At 42.0% G+C, this 16,592-nt stretch overlaps 1 protein-coding gene across 1 annotated transcript; it reads left to right on the top strand.

Moving 5' to 3' along the window:
- The first annotated feature begins 3,773 nt into the window (after nt 1-3,773).
- LOC148037938 (uncharacterized) lies at nt 3,774-14,371 on the top strand. The gene is made up of 7 exons (XM_087676970.1): nt 3,774-4,732; nt 4,826-5,062; nt 12,612-12,719; nt 12,808-12,933; nt 13,165-13,329; nt 13,558-13,881; nt 13,985-14,371. Exons 1-7 carry the CDS (start codon nt 4,133-4,135, stop codon nt 14,366-14,368), a joined length of 1,944 nt encoding a protein of 647 aa, XP_087533096.1. The 5' UTR covers nt 3,774-4,132; the 3' UTR covers nt 14,369-14,371.
- The last annotated feature ends 2,221 nt before the right edge of the window (nt 14,372-16,592 follow it).

Genomic DNA, 16,592 nt, shown 5'->3' with positions numbered 1-16,592 from the left:
GTCTCCTCATCAGAATCAATCTCCTCAATCTGTAACCCATAGAGAATAGCCTTGGCAATAGCTAAAGCCTCTCGATGGATCATATCTTGTGTTGGCTCTTCAATAACTTATCCTTTTCTTTTAATGATGTCGATGATAACATCATGAAATTCTCTTTTGGCAATTCCCAAGACTTCTCCAAGAGTAAATTCAATTTTGCAATTAAGAATCTGATCCTCAAGTACCTTTCAAGTCCATGGTTGTCTCAATGTCGGATAGTAGCTTGAATCCAGGTTGCTTTTTCAGCTTTGGATCCTTTGTCTTTGAGGCCTTTTGATCTTTTTGTACTTTTGGCTTTTGTACGTCAATCATACTCTACTCCGGTCTTGAAGAATAAGGTTGAAGAACTGGATCACTCCTCCTAGTCGCCCTCTTCGATCCTTTATACTGATCGTTATCTCTTTTTCGCTTCTCTTCAACGAGCGCTTCAAATCCTTGAGATTTCGCAATGTAAGCATAGATAGAAAAGACATCGGCGCGATCATTCCATCCAGCCCCTTTTTTGATTGTATCTCCTATGGTTAAAAGTTCAGATGATGAAACTTTTCCCTTCTTTTCTACATGCAGTGCATAGGACCATAAAGGAGATTTATCATTCGGCAATTGCTCCAATTGAAGACCATAGGCAATAGCTTCTCTTGCCACCTCTCATATCATATAAGAAGAGCGCAAAAGAGATTCCTTCAATAATTTCTTCATATCTTCTTTACCAAAATTTGGTTTAATCGGTTGTTGTGTATCTCCGAAACATATCATCTTGTCTTTCCAGACCACCAACTTCAGCCTTTTCACCTCTTCAAAATCTTGAGAGTCCTTCCGCTCATGGTCAAGACTATCGCACCACATGCAACGACGAACATGATCATTTCGGAAAGAATTCATAGGAGTAGAAGAGGTTGGGGCAGAAATTGGGGCTGGGTTAAGTGACTGTTGTTCTCTTCTAGTCATCTTAATTTGAAGATCTTTCAAGTTCTTTGAAATTTCCTCCACCATGCCTTCGACAATCGGTTTGACAGATGGTCTGACAACCGTAGCAAGAATAGGCATAGGCACAGGCATAGAAGTAGGCATGCTAAGCTTCTTGATGGCCTACGACTTCATGGACTAGAATATACAAGTAAGCATATTTTCACTCTTCTACTTTGTTTGCTTTCGGATCATCCTTTTATACGGACGCCTTCCTCTACACACAGCTTCTTAGTCGAATTCAGAGAGATAGAGGGGCTTTGAGACTTTCACACGCAAGTTGCTTTTATCGCCGTCATCTTCACATGATCACGTTGCATCAGAATCATTACACTTGTCCATCCTCTTCTTCATCTGCATGAGGCTCGACTTCTTCTTCATCAACTTCCTTCCGTCTTCGTCGGCTTGGTCATCACCTTCCATGTTGTCGCTCTGTTGTAGCTTCTTCCGGTTCTCCTTCATCGCAGCTTCTGCGTTGTCTCTCCCCTTGGCTTTATCTTTCACCTTCTCTCTCTCTCTCTCTCTCTCTCTCTCTCTCTCTCTCTCTCTCTCTCTCTCTCTGTGTCTCTCTCATTGTCTCAGCTTCTTTTGCCAGCCTCCCGTTCCTCATCATCGCCTTCTGGTCCTCTTCTCCGATGCTTTATCTTCCAAGCTCGTCAACTTCGGCTCCTACTCGCTGTAGCCTTGCGGTTCTCCCTCCAACGTTGTCGCTTCCCTTCGTTTGCCTCCTCCTCAGAGCTCGCCCCCTCCTACGGTTGCGTCACCTCGTCATCTTCTGCTGCGTTCTCAGTCTCCTCAACACGTTCTTCGTCATTGGCTTTCGTCCTTCCTCTTCTTTGTTGTCCTTCCTCCTGCCGTTGTCTTCCTTTTATAATCGGTGCTCCACCCAAAAGCTCGTGGCTTTCTTTTTACGAAAAAAAAAAAAGCTTTAGAAAAGCTTTTGATTGACATCATTCATGTCGCTTGCTGCAACTTTTCCTATCATCCCAGCCCTTGCCACGTAATCACTGACATTGGCTGTCAAAGCATCCTGCCTCGTCATCAACCTGCCGCCTTTCATTCGGTCAATAATGCCATCGTCTTCAAAATTAGTAATTGCCATACTCATATCTTCTGAATGTCTCCATGTGATGGGCATACAATAATGCCACCTTCAACTTTGACACTACCATGAATAGAGAAAAAGTGATGAATTCCTTCTTGATTAAGGAAGCACAAAGAGCCCTAATTATATATAGTCATTGCAAGAGTAGAGAGAGACAGAGCCATTGTTTGTGTTAGCTTTTGTTTCTCTTTCTGAATTGTAATGGGTAGCTCCAATTTTCATGGCTATCTTAAGCCAGTGAAAAACTTTGCCAAGAAGATAATGCCAGGATATATAATGACAATAGTCAAGTCTTCACTATCTCCATAAAGAATGTGAGTGTCGGATGTAGTGATAGACAATAAACTCCAATGTTCATGATATGAGCAGATAACCTTGTTGTATTCAAGGTCCCAGCATTTGACTTGCTTGTCATCACTAGTAGAGAACATGCAAGGAGATCTTGGACTAATTGCAAGCCCTCGTACTTGCCCAATATGCCCTTTTAGCTTTTGTAGGTTGCTAAATGTTGAACCATTTTTGCTTTGAAAGGGACATATTATTTGCGCTAGCAACATTCGAATTATAAGTTACATGGGGAAAGTCCAAGGGAAGGATCAACATTACAATCTTTTCCTCAAGTCCTTAAATCTTCAAAATGGAAACCTTCACGTGAAGCTATTTTCCCATGCATTATGCCCTATCAAGAACATGCTTTGGAAAAGAACTTCGTGCCCAATCACTTATGGAATTTGCAAATTAGAATCCATGCTATGCAATCAATCGAGTGATGTTTTTAAAAATTTATGAATGCATTGCAGAAACTGTGCTTGGCCTAACTATAGGTGCTCGTGCGTCATGCAAACACAAAAGATACACACAATGGAAAATAAACTCCTAATGATGCTGACTAATGTAATCTATTTCTTAGTGGAAAACTCTGCCCTCAGATTTGCAATGGTGGACGCGCAGCGTGACAACAATGTTCGAAAGTTGCAGGCAAGGACTTAGATTGGAAGCTTTCTCCTTTGCATGGGCAACATATGTTTCAACATTCATTTGTGCTTCATCATGGGTCCTTCAAGACTTGGGCATGGCACCTATGTCCTCCTATTGCACCTCACCTCCTCTTTTCCTCTCTGTAGATGAGGGACTGTCGTTCATTTGTGTCAATAAGCTTTATGCTTTTGCTACAAGTTTTCCCACCAATTATTACAAGGCTTCATAAAACATCATGTATTGTACTACATTACCTTTGCATTAAAAGAAAAGAACATTGCCACCTAGCTCACTGGATGAGAGTTCATGGAAGTTGATTTCGATCATGGCCTTGTTGAATTGCTGTAAAAAACAGAATGGTTTAGCTCGAGGCCATGTGACATCACACAAACGGTATAGGGTAATGGAGCTAGAAGATAGTCACCTAAATGAACACCCTTCAAAAAATAACGGGTTACCCTTAAGCGATGCGAAACAGAGTCAATTTAGTTTTTAAGGCTTTTCATACGCAGGTGCACCGTAAGGACGGGAATGGTGGTAGATTCAAATGAAACAGATTTTAGGGGAAAACCCACTGTCACGTTCGTTGCTTTGAAGCAAGAGCCTGACACACACGCGCGCGCGCGCACAATGGGATTATGGCTATGGGAGAGAGAGAAGCGGCCGGCGGTGGAATTGGGGGAGGGAGGGTGGCGACTCGCGAGCGTTATTTTCGACGAGCTCCCAATTTGAATTTGCGAGTTCACCTAAAATACTTCCATCAATTCATCGTCGTATGTATGATGTATCACAAGGCCCTCTTCTACTACACTCTCGAAGCAGTCTTCCCTCCATTCCCTCACTCTTCAAAAACACACGCACAGTGACACTCTCCCCCTGTGCTCGTCTCCCCTTCCTCTTGCTGGCTTACTATATATAGACTGTAGTGTACGTCAATGGTGCACGTCTTGAACCATACCATCGGCTGTCTGGACAGGCAACGGTGCACATCTTTGAACCATACCTAGCGTGTTTCTAATCTCTGCTTTCTTTCCGCACCATTAAATGACGGCCATGTCTACCTCCAAGTCGTCCACTAAGCGAAGCCAGCCTGGCCCAAAGTTAAATAGCAGCAGCAGCAATTTTCATGCTACTACGTCATCCTTGATATCTCAGCCCCCTGCCATTCAGTCGATTACATCGAGGACGGGCTCTGCAGCTGCAGCTGCGGATCAGGAAAAAGAGGTGGCCGCATACTATGTGCACCATCCCCATCCTCATCATAGAAGGTCCAGGAGCATGTCTGATTTCTCCACCTTCACCACCACTAACAAGTGCGTCTCTTCGGACGAATGCAATTCATCCAACACCAATGACCGCGTGAGGCGGTCCACGGCCAGTTGGGCGAACAAGCTCACGAGCAAGAGCACCGTGCAGAGGGCTCAGACGGCCGCCAATGCCCCTCACAATACGGATGTTGCTAATAGTGACAGGCGGGTGATGCAGAGGATGACCAGCAAAGGATCGGAATCAGACATTGATCATCGTAACAATCCTCTGTATAGCAATGGCTACAGGCTGCGGCGGCCACGTTCGGCGGCCTCTGCCTCAAGCAACAGCAGCACAAAAACGGCCTCATTGGATCGCCACAAAGCAATGCCAGAGGTCTGTTGTGTGTGTATTGTGTTTCTGCGTCATGCGTTACCTCAATTTCCGTCCTGAATAGAATGGGAACTGTTGTATGTATCGGTGCTGCAGAGTGATGCAGATGAGACCAGCTGCTACAGCAGCAGCTCGGAGAGGTCCTCTCGTTACTCCATCCCGCGCACGAGCCGCAACTTGTTTGGTCCCGACGCACCTTCATCGTCCTCATCCTCGTCCTCGGCCTGTTCCTCTGCGGCTTCCTCTCATCAGTACCACCGTCCCCGCCATACCTTACGCCGCTCTTCGAGTCATCACCCCCTTTCGCGACACCCCGTGACACCGAGCCCGCCGGTGAGAGACCTCTCCCTTCCTTTTTCGTGTGTTTACAGACGTTCCGAGCACGGATCTAAAAACTTGCGTCTCACTCTTGCTTGAAATGAGGAAGGGCACCGATGGGAGTTTCACTTTGAAATAGCATAAACAAAGGCGTCGATTAAGGACCAGGCCTGCACGAGAAGTCTCTAGCCTGGTGATGAAAGCAAATTTTAAGGAGTTTTGAATCGAGTAAAACTTTTACTATAAGCAGAGAAGGTTTTTAGAGTGTTGAATGTTCCCATTCTTGGGGTTTTACACTCCTTCAGAGTACATACCAGTCTTTGTGACAATGATTGTCTCGTCCCTCAGGTCTGTAGCATGGCAACCCACACAAGTAACACGGTCCACGGGCACATAGCACCACATCGTATATAGAACACGTAGCAAAAGTCAATTCAAAAGATATGCTAAGAAGATGCCGTTGCGTCACAAGTAACACGGTTCACGGGCACATAACACCACATTGCCTATAGAACACACAACAAAAGCCAACTCTAAAGATATGCCAAGAAGATGCCTTCGCATCACTGCATGTACCCTTTGCCAACACACTATGGCATCATTACATGGTTCTCATGGCCCCAAAGATCCATTTTCAACTCAAAAGAGCATTTCACTTCGCACCTCATGGATGGGCATAGAATCAAGTTCAAACCATTCAGCTATAGCATTCCCTTCACAAGTTGTGGGTGGTTGCATGGAGTGTCGATCTTGCTTCATTTCACATGACAACTCATTTTTCGACACATGTACTTGAACAAGCTTGACATCATGTCTCCACTTGTTTGACACTCCTTGCTTGAAATCTTGGTCAACCTGTCTCCACCCGTATAGATTACCCTAGCAATCGGATATGAGGTAGCTTTGATACCAAGTGTGACAGTGCTCACTTAGTCCCATGGGTCCACAGCACGATGACTTGCATAAGTAACATGGTCCGTGGGCATGTTGCATTGCTTCACATCTTAAACATGTAGTAGGAGTCAACTCAAAAGATATGTCAAGAAGACACCATCGTGTTGGCTTGCTCACAACAGACATAATGTGTTGGTTTAACTTGCACACGGGTAACTTGGCACTCGAGTTGCCAGACTGCATCATGGAATGCTTTCGGGCTCACAAGTATCCATTTTCAACCAACTTGGACTACGATGCCATCTCCATAGAGGTTGTGCCACATGGATTAACCATCGTTTTTACCTCTCGACATGCAAGGTTCTCTATTTGGTCAAGGCAGTTAAGCCCCTTGCTTTCCATTCAAGTATGCTGCCAAGTATGCTGCCCTCTCTGCTTTCGTGACATCAAAACGCAGCTGCCAACCGTTCGATTGTGCTTGTTGCCACCTCACTGCTATCATCAACAGAACGCAGCCGATTCTTGCTTGCCAATTGTTTTCCTGCCGCTCGCGTTGGTTCCACAGGCTGGCATTATGCATCCATCCTTCTAGATCCGGAACGCATTTGTGCGGATAGATACACTTTTATATGGAGATTGTAGAGGTTTCTTGTAGGTCTTGATTGCGCAAAGCAACAGAAAGATGAGAGGACCAAAGGGAAAAAGAGAGGATATTTTCTGTAGTTCTTTAACGCAGATATCTATTTGTAACGATTAAATAAGAGATTGGACAAGATATGGCTTCGAGAGCCTGACGCATTCCTACACGCAGTATTTGCAAAAGTGCGTCCTATAGCATACGCAGGATAGCCATGATGAATCACGATCAATTTGTCTTGATCCCATGTAGCCGTCACACTCGAAACGCCTTCCCCGACATGCAATCTTCGGATGGATCAGGGAATGGGGATGGGGGTGGATGGGCTGCGGGAGGTTACGGCATACATAAATGACAATTCAAATTTCATAGTTACCAACCGTATGCATTTAATGTGTTGGGTGGATGTGTACTACCAAATACCATATGCATGTGCATGCCATGTGTTTTCCATTCTGGAAAAATTGTGTATGTAACGTAGGCTGATCTGCTATGACTTCATACAAGTAACAAGGGTATGTTGAATTTGTGTGTGTGCCTGTGTGACAAAATAGGGAGGGATCAGAGATAACTAACATGTTAAACTCCTTGGAAGAAGGTTGAAAGACTTGAAAATACCAAACCCACCAAAAAAAAGAAAAAAGAAAAGGTCCCTTGTTTAAAAAGTTTCCTATTAGTTGTCTCGTTGACAAGAGGATGGGGTAGGAGAGGGATGGGATAGGGGACATGACCCATCCCATTTTGGCATCCCCTTCGGCAAATTCAATTGGAACAATATTTTCATGTTTTGAGTGCTCTGCATGGGTGTTTCCTCTTATTATGAATCATGTTAATGGCTTGATAGGAGAAGGTCTTAAGCATGTTAGATCATGTCTTTTTGTGAAGAAGAGAAGATTTGATGTTGATGATATTGAATTTTTCATAAAAGATCGAGAGTAAGACAAAAGAGATCCTCAAATCTTCATTTAAAGCAATTAAATAAGAGATTTTACAAGGTATGCTTTCAAGAGTCCACGCCAAGCGCTATCTAGCATATTCCCACTCTCTAGATCTACAAAGTTTGTTCTTAGTAGATCTTATTGAATAGAAGCGAAGACTTAATGTTGACAAGAGTGATTCCTCTAATGAGGACCAAGATGTGCTTTGAATAGTGTGAAACTCTTGATATAAATTACAAAGTAAACCAAAATTCAAGCTTTTAAAACAATCACAAAGTTGGCCAAATTATTAAATCCCACTTTTTGAGCACTACAAGAACCATCTAGGGTCATTTAAACTTTCAAAACTTTGATCAATTATGTATCTATGATCAAGTTTCAAAACTATTTTTGACAAGGTTCTTACTTTTTTTGTATTGCTTTGTTGAGGAAGATGTAGCCATGTCAAAAGTGCACTGCATCCTCTCCCACCAAGATTGTAGTTATTAGTTGCATTGCACTTGTTCAAATTCGTGACCATGTAACTAGCTTCTTGAAGAATGCTATAAAAATCTAACTTGTAGAAACCAATATTTGAACTTCTCATTGTTCCAATGCAACCATAAGTAATCAAAATGATTAACTTACCAGCCTTAGTGCCCAATCATAGTAAATAGCTCTTGTGCTTGCAATGTTCACGAAAAATTGAGATTTAATGTAAAGTGAATTGCAAATGCAAATAAATGTAATTTGATTCAAAAATTTCTCCAAATTTTGAGTTAGAGGTTTTTGTATTTGCTATTAGAAATGTTTTTTGTGAACATTGGCTTGGCTTGCGCTCATCCAAGCAACTATAAATCTTTAGAACTCAGTCCATGTGACATGAGCTATTGGTGTCATGAAGAAGCCTTTGGAACACCAATTGGCAACCCACATGTGTCCCATAAGGGTCAGCTTTGAGTAGATGCTTGATACTGTGGACTAGAGGATACAATCTCCAAGGCAATAATTGGTCCTCTTGTGGACACTCCATGGTTGGGATAATCAAATACCCCACTAGAGCTAAGCACACACTTTGAAGAGCAATCATATACTTGCAAGAGATGCAAATTTTACATCAATGTTCTCGTAAACATTACATTCTTCATGAACAAGCCAATTAGCACCCAAGAAATTTCATCTCAACAAGCTCTCTAAAATAAAAGCCATGTTGTAACACCTCCAATGAGATGCCATTGACACATCCCTATTCTCCCACTTCTTGTGGTTGCTTGTTGATAGCCATATCTTAGGTCAAAGCCCTAGGTTGTTGCTCTTGAATTGTGGCAACCCTCAATTCTAACCTCAACCATAATGATGCGAGAATTGCGAAATGTGAACCTTTAGATTTAAAACTTTATGTAGCACTTCATTGGTTGCTACAATAATCCAATGCTGGGTCATTGTCACTCCCACGAACTAAACCATCCATTGAATTGTATCCAATTGCATTTGTTGAGGACACTTTCAATCGCCAATACCTACAACCCTTTTCTTGCACTTGAAACACTCGTTCTCCTCTTGTAATTAGTGTGTCACGCCACAAGCAATTATTTGCATGTCTTGCTTTGGCTTTTGTGATATCATGCTTGTTAGTTTGTCTAACCTTGGTGTGTGTCTTTTGCCTCTCAAAGGATGTAGCCAATTGCACGGCCCATTCCAAGAAATCTGGATACTAACTCTAGATTAGTTGAGACTCGAAATAAAGGTATGCATTGTACAAGTTGTCCACAAACCTATGGACAACCTCCTCATCTATAGAAAGGCAAAAAGGACATGTGAGCAAGGATTTGGTGGAGTAAGTGAAGTATATACATGCATCCTCTTGCCTTTGTTGTAAGGTCTTCCACTTTTTCTTTTTTGGATGCAACTCTATTGATGTTAAGTGTTGAAGAGTGAAGTGTATCTTTGTTCAAGTGCTCATTGTGTGGGTGTTGACGTAGGACTCCCACTAGAGAGTCCCTCTAGTTGTAAGTCTATTTTGCACATGAATCATAAATCCCTTTGTTTGCCACATACAAGGCAAGGGCATTGTCCTTCAACTTCACCCAAGTGTAGACAAGCTTCCCATATTGCTTGCCATTGACTTTAGGAAATCGCCTTTTATTCCTTCTTAGCAATATAGTTTCAAAGACCCACAAAACATGTAGATTGCCCCAATGTGATTAGCATTGAGAGAATATGGGGACGCTCACGATGGTGCAAACAACTTGCTCACAAACAGGGAAGACATGAAGGAGTAGGTGAGCACTCATCCTTAGATTCTCCAAATATGGTAGGAAAAGAACCCTTCTTAGGAGTGCTAGTTGCTCTTTTACCATTGAATGTCCTTGAATCTAGAGCCACTAAATGCAGTGATCCAACTTATGCTCCATGTGTCTCCCCATGTTAATGACTTCTTGTTGCAATTCAGAGCTCATCAATTGAGAAGCTCCTAGTGAAATGATATTTCCTCCATTCATGTTGCCTTTGCCACCATGTGTTGTTTCTAGTTACATCACAAGCTTTTCTTATGAAGCCTCCACAATACTTGACTCCTTTCTAAAGAAATGTGTTTGTAGATAGTGGATTCCTTTGTAAAGAAATGGTATTGCAAGACACAAAAGGCAATGTATGTAGAACACAATTTGCAGAATGACAATTACTAATAAATGTATGAGAATGAAGATGATACAATCAATGGGCCTCAAATCTTGATGTCTCTAAGATTAGGGCAAAGGTGATTGGAGTGGGTGTCAAACTAAGTTGTACTTAAACGGATCTTGAATGTAGTTATGGCACTTGGATGTTTGATGATGATTGAATGATGCAATAGTAGTGTGGGAGGCGGATCAGTTTGAAAACACAAATGTTGAATGGTCTTTGATAACATCAACAATTGGATATCTTTGATAGATAGGTGATCAATAGGCATAGTTGCATGGGAACTTGTTTCTAAAAATTATGAAACTTGTCCCAAACATATCTTGCAAATTGAAGGTGTCTCTTATCATCCAAAAAATGTGATGAAGAGGTGTTTCTTACTTTTTGCCTTGGAAATTGTGTTAATTGTAAGCCACCTTTGGAATCGTTTATTGAGAAATAGGAGACCACCCAAACCCTAAGAGGGGTCTTTTATCCCCTAGGATAAGACATCGTTAAGCTGTGTAGATAAGGGGATTTGAAACAATGACCTTCTAGAATGCATGCACTTGATCTTATAACTTTCCTTTTAATTATTATTCTTTAATCGTTTTAACTAGTGTGGATATTTTCCTATTAACCTCATCATAAATAATAAGGTGGTTGAGAAATGACAAGTAGTGTCTATATTCTTGAAGAGTTGGCATAATTTTGAGATTTGTATTGTGCATTTCGATCATCGGTCATGCACATAATGAATAAACATGTCTATTTCTCTAAACATTTTATGTAAGTCCTATGAACCATACTTTTTGGTATATATATAAGAAATGTTTTTTTGTCGTTTCCTAAAAATTAATAATGTAGGAAACTTGTTTGAAACTTATTTTCGACCTTGCTGTTTTTGAAACTTCTAGCTTCCTACTTTAGTAGTAAGGTGGCTTGATTTGGCAAAAAACACCAATAGCAATAGCTCCAAAATGCCTCCTATCAGCAAAATGTAGGGTTGTTGATGTATGTGACACTTGTAGGGGGGTTATGGCATGTTGGGCGGCTTGTAGAAACAACCAACACAAGTCTAGCTGGTATCGAGACAAGTTGTTAGTTGGTAGGCGATTGATGGTGTTTTGTAGTAAAGGAGAATTGCAAACCAACAGGGTAGTAGGCTGAAAATTGAAAATGCAGCAATTTGAGGCTACAAGCCAGGTTGTTCAGTTGAGTAGGGGTTGTGTTAGCAAGGGTAGCATTCGACTAGGCTTCATAAATTGGTGATGTCCCTTTGAAGGGGTTTGCACAACATTGGGCAATGAGAGGATTGAAGGTGTAGCATTGGAATAAAGGGAGCAAGGATGGACAAACACAAGACTCCTATATACATAGAATCGGGGGTGCATGTCCTATTATAAAAAAATAAGCCATTTGTTTTGTATAATGTATCATTACTTGCTTTTTGGGGTTGTTTTAAGGAGATTGAATTAGTGGTTAATGCACCATAACTATGTTTGGGAGTAAACCCTACTATTACCGGCTCAATACTCCCTCTCAAGCCCAAAAAGGAACGTGCTCGAGATGATGTGTTGCATCTCCATGCTATTTTCATAATTGAAAGGTCTCACCCCAAAGTAGCTAGGGTATCGATCAATGGATGCATGTCGGTTGCAAAGACTATGGAGGTATGGATATCTTTTTTTAGGTAGTCCTATTTGAAGGGTTACTTAAAAAAATTGATTGGCTCTTAATCATAGTTGGGGGATATTCAAGCATCCTTCATAAGTAGAATTTGTGTAAGGCAAGGCTATGGTGATGAAGTATAGTTGAGCTAAGAGTCGCCATAAATGCACGCTTAAGTAGATTTCTGCAGTGTGAGACGCGAAGAACATGGTGGATCCGAGTCAATCACTCCTTTGATGAGGTAAAAGGGAAGCGTGCTTACATAATGCAAGGGTTTTTCATCTCTAAGAGGGAGTTTGGAAAATCCAAAGTGCTCCATTTTACATTAACATGATTATCAATATCAATGCATGGGTGATGCTAAGGCAATGCTTTGAACTTTGTGAGCTAGCATGGGATGCAAAGGGAGGAATTTCGAACAATGTGGAGACTTTAATCATGGTAGGCAGATGGTCATACTTTCTATTTACGTTTTAGTTAAAGAAACATTTCTTTCAATGAGTTACTTGTCATTGAAGCCTTTGGAAGGCACATTTGAATTGTAGTATTAGTCTCTTGTAATCCTATATTTTGTCACACCAACTTTGCACAATGAAAATATTTCACCCTGTAAGCCTTTGTGGGAAAGGCATTAAGTAGACAATGGTTCATAGGAAAGGAAAGTCTCTAAACATTGGTTACAGCCGAGTCGGGTGTTAGGGGGTTTTGCATGCATGTTCCTTCTCTAAAAATCAAGAGATCTGCCACTTTCGAAGACTTTTGTTAGACGCTCTATTGATTACAGACTGATGCAAGCGAGCGTGATAGTACCATGGATGATGCCACATTGTGTGAGGCTATGCGCACAGAAATTTGGAAAGCGGTGGAGGAGATCAGAATGGAGCTTCGACAGGTGATCTTATCAACTTGGGCTCGATCTGGTTCTTGATATTCGGTTTTATCAATCCGTAACTTAAACTTTTTGCAATGCTTGTATGCAGAGCATTGAAAAGACCTATCCCAAGGTAGAGGCATTGGTGGCAGCTGCTAATAGTGATGCCAAGGACCTGACTGTCCCAGAAGTGGTTGCCGATGTTCGCAAGGAGTATGCAGAGAAGTTGGGACAGGTGAACTGTCTAGTCTCCATGCATAAGCTTATGCCACATTCGGCTTTTCTCTTTTCTGGGTAACTCGGGGGAACTAGCTTCATTATCTCATCAACTCACACGTTTACAAGGAGAATAGGCTTCGTTATAAAGTCTGTTCACAACATCCGGAACAACGGTTAAAACACACACACGCAATGCAAAGAAAGTTCTCCAATGATGTAACTGATCTTGTTTGATACGAGCGTGCAGTCGGAGGAGCGGGTGCAGCAGCTTTGGTCCCAACTGGCAGTGGAAGAAAGGCGTTGCTTGGAGTTTGCAAAAATTGTCCAGGAGTTGGTCATCCCCCATGACCTAAGTGATCAGTTAGCTGATCCTTCCTCCTGCACTGACATCCTCAGAGATGTACCCCGGGTGGTGAGTACGTACTCTTGAATAAGCAAAATCACTTGCATGCGTGTGTGCACACATTTTCTTACAGAATGCTGTCTATAAAATATTCTGATATTACATAGATGGATGTCTCAATGTGAGACGTTTTGTTGTCAAAAGCAATAGTGAAACAGTTGTGCACGCACGCACGCGCGCATACACACGCACGTTTTCCTTTCAAAGTATGATACACCGAGCTTTATTGCTGGAAAGGTTGACAAGAAGCAGCAGCAACAAGAAGAGGAACAGGCAATGTCAAGAAGCTTGCACGAGCAAGCTTACAAGTACTTTGAAGAGTGTGTATCGATTATACCAGGATTAACTGGGGTGGACGTTCAGTCTCCAGCAGTTCAAGGGGAAGAAATGCAGCAGTCCACAGGAGAGCAACTCCTTGTTCAAGAAGCCTCTACTAGTTCGAGTCCCAATAAGCTCAGGAATTGCTGTGTTGAGCACCAGGACGAGAAAATGGTGCTCCCTTGGCTTCAATGGGAAACGGAAGATCATCCAGTCATGTGCAACGACAGGCCCTCTTCTGAGGTTAACAGCTGCATCTCACTGCCCTACAATGATAAGTAAAGCTCTGTTTGATTGTTGTGGTTCACGACTGACTGGATACTATACTCTTTTCTGTTGTTGGAAGGAGGAATTCGTCGAAACAAACAACCATTATGTGCCTATCAGAAATGGCAGCAGCAGCAACAGCAATAACACAACCTGCACAAATGCAACCGCAACCTGTACCAACCTGTGCACAAACAGTAGCAACAGCAGCAGCACCAACTACCAATACAAGCATGTCCTGAACCCGAATTCGTATCCGCCGATAGACTTGTCATCTTCGCCATCTTCTGTTTGCGCCGATCGTGTTGGGGTTGATTCGTCTTCAAGGACCATAGAGCCGTTCGAAGAAATCCACTCTTCAGTGCCCTTCTCACCCCTTGAAGACTTGATATGGGAACGCCTCCAGTTTTGCAGCAGAATCGACAGCGGCCATCTCATTTTATGCGAGGCTCCGTTCTGGTAAAGCCGAAACACATTCCAACATTCTGACCAGTGGGGGTCTACCCGCATGGGGCGCCGCGCAGATCAGCTGAAGCCTGAAGGGCTCCACCTGTGGTAGATCAGAAAGGTGTTCACTGTGATGAGATGTCTGCATCATTGCACGCACATGTAGTAGGAGAAAAAGGGCCATAATGACCAGAGGAAATTGCGAACAGAGCTTCAGCTACCTACAGACCTTCTACGTGTGGATGGTCATTGCACAGTTGAAAGGCGTGCGGGAGCCATTTTCACGGTTCTGGAAGACCTTGCAATGTTAACAAAGTGGACAATACTCTCCTGTCAGCTCATGTGACCTAGTACTACTGCGGTGACGATTCACAGCCTCCTGGGCGCAGCACTTGATGGTGCCTCGTTCTCAACCCTCGGGTGAGATTGCACATTTCTCTAAAAAAGACTGATAGTTGTCCTGGTTTGGACGGAGTTTTTTGTTGATATGCAGGCTATGGCATTTGCTAGGTCTGTGTGGACATGTCTATAGCTGTTTGTGTTGCAGTAGACTTGTGCGAGCGCGGGTGCCATGGGATCTCGCCGTTCCATCCACCCAACTTCCTAGTCTCTTTCAATTGAGACCGGGTACACACACTGCCTGCCTGTACATGGAAAATCCGTTCATTTGTTAGCGTTGCCTCTTACGGTATGCAATGGTTCGGTGACACGGTGGTGCAAGTTTAAAATTTTTTTATCCACTATTAAACTTCACTTAAGTAATTCATTTAGTTTTGAAATGTGCGTATATCTTGCTTTTTGAGAAAGAAGAGATTGTTTTAGAAAATTAAAGAAAAATATTGTTCTCTAATAAAAACACACACACACACACACACACAAAGATGGCAATGTGTGGATATCTTGCTTTTTGATAAAGAAGAGCTTGTTTTAGAAAATTAAAGAAAAATGTTGTGTTCTCTCTCTCCCTTAGGAAAAAAAGGGGCAATGCTATTGCATGTGATAATACATTTTTGTTTTGACAAGTTGCACCTTATTCAATATTGAAAAGATGTGGGCACATTAATGGAATGCTTAAGGCTCTTGTAGAATCTTCAAAAATAAAATCTCTCATGGTGAAGTGTTAATTCTGTTTGAATTGCCAAGGTGCATGTATTATGTGATTGATTCGTGCGAGTGACCATCAACTAAGGCATGCATTATGTCATTGATTTTGTTTGAGTTGATTAAGGCATGAAGCCTTTGGTGTTGTTCCATGAAGCATAATGTTGATGACCCATTTGAGTGACCATTGACAAACGTATTAAGCCTTGCTATTAATTTTGTTTGAATTGCCAAGGAGCATGCATTATGAGATTGAAGCTGTTTGAGTTGATTAAGACATGAAGTCTTTGGTGTTGTCTTATGAAGCATAATCTTGATGACTTATCCAAGTGACCATTAATAAAGGCATTAAGCCTTATGATTAAACCCATTTGAATTGCCAAGTTGCATGTTGCTTGAAATTGCCAATGCATTTAGCCTTGCGATGGGTGCCAATTAAGAGGTCGAATTGAAGCTTTGAGCCTTTACTTTTTCATCTAAGAAGGTGCTAAGGCTTTGATACATTATGACATTGATTTCGTTTGAGTGGATTAAGGCACGAAGCCTTTGGCACTGCCTCGTGAAGCATAATGTTGATGACCCATTCGAGTGACCATTGACAAGCACATTAAGCCTTACGATTAATTTTGTTTGAATTGCCAAGGTGCATGTTGTCTGAATTGCCAAGGCATTAAGCCTTGAGATTGTTACCAATCGTTGATGCTTTGAGCCTTGCATTTTACATTCAAGGCAAGGCTTTGATTGTATACTTTTTCATCCAATGCAAGGCTTTGAGCCTTTGTGCTATGATTGTCAATACGAGGCATCTTAAAGGTGCTAAGGCTTTGAGTCTTTACTCTTTCATCCAAGGTTATAAGGCTTTGAGCCTTTGTGCTAGGATTGTCAATATGAGGCACCTTAAAGCCTTAGCATATGCTATTTGAGTAATGGTGTTGCTTGAGTTGAGAAGGGGTTGTACAAAGTCATTTGAAGGTCATCTCCATGATGTAAGAAGTATATTATTTATATTAAGTGGAAGAAGAGCCTTAGCATATGTTGTTTGAGTAACTAGGCCACTTGACTTGCAACTAATAGTACCATTTCAGGTCAAAGCACCTACCATATCATGGATAATTGCCATGCATCCAATTGAAAGGATT

Source organism: Lygodium microphyllum, chromosome 4 (genome assembly GCF_053477565.2).
Source record: "Lygodium microphyllum isolate KBCC chromosome 4, Lygodium_microphyllum_v1.1.10, whole genome shotgun sequence".
Lineage (NCBI taxonomy): Eukaryota > Viridiplantae > Streptophyta > Polypodiopsida > Schizaeales > Lygodiaceae > Lygodium > Lygodium microphyllum.
Note: the sequence above shows the minus strand (reverse complement) of the source record. Positions and strands in the feature narration are given on the sequence as shown.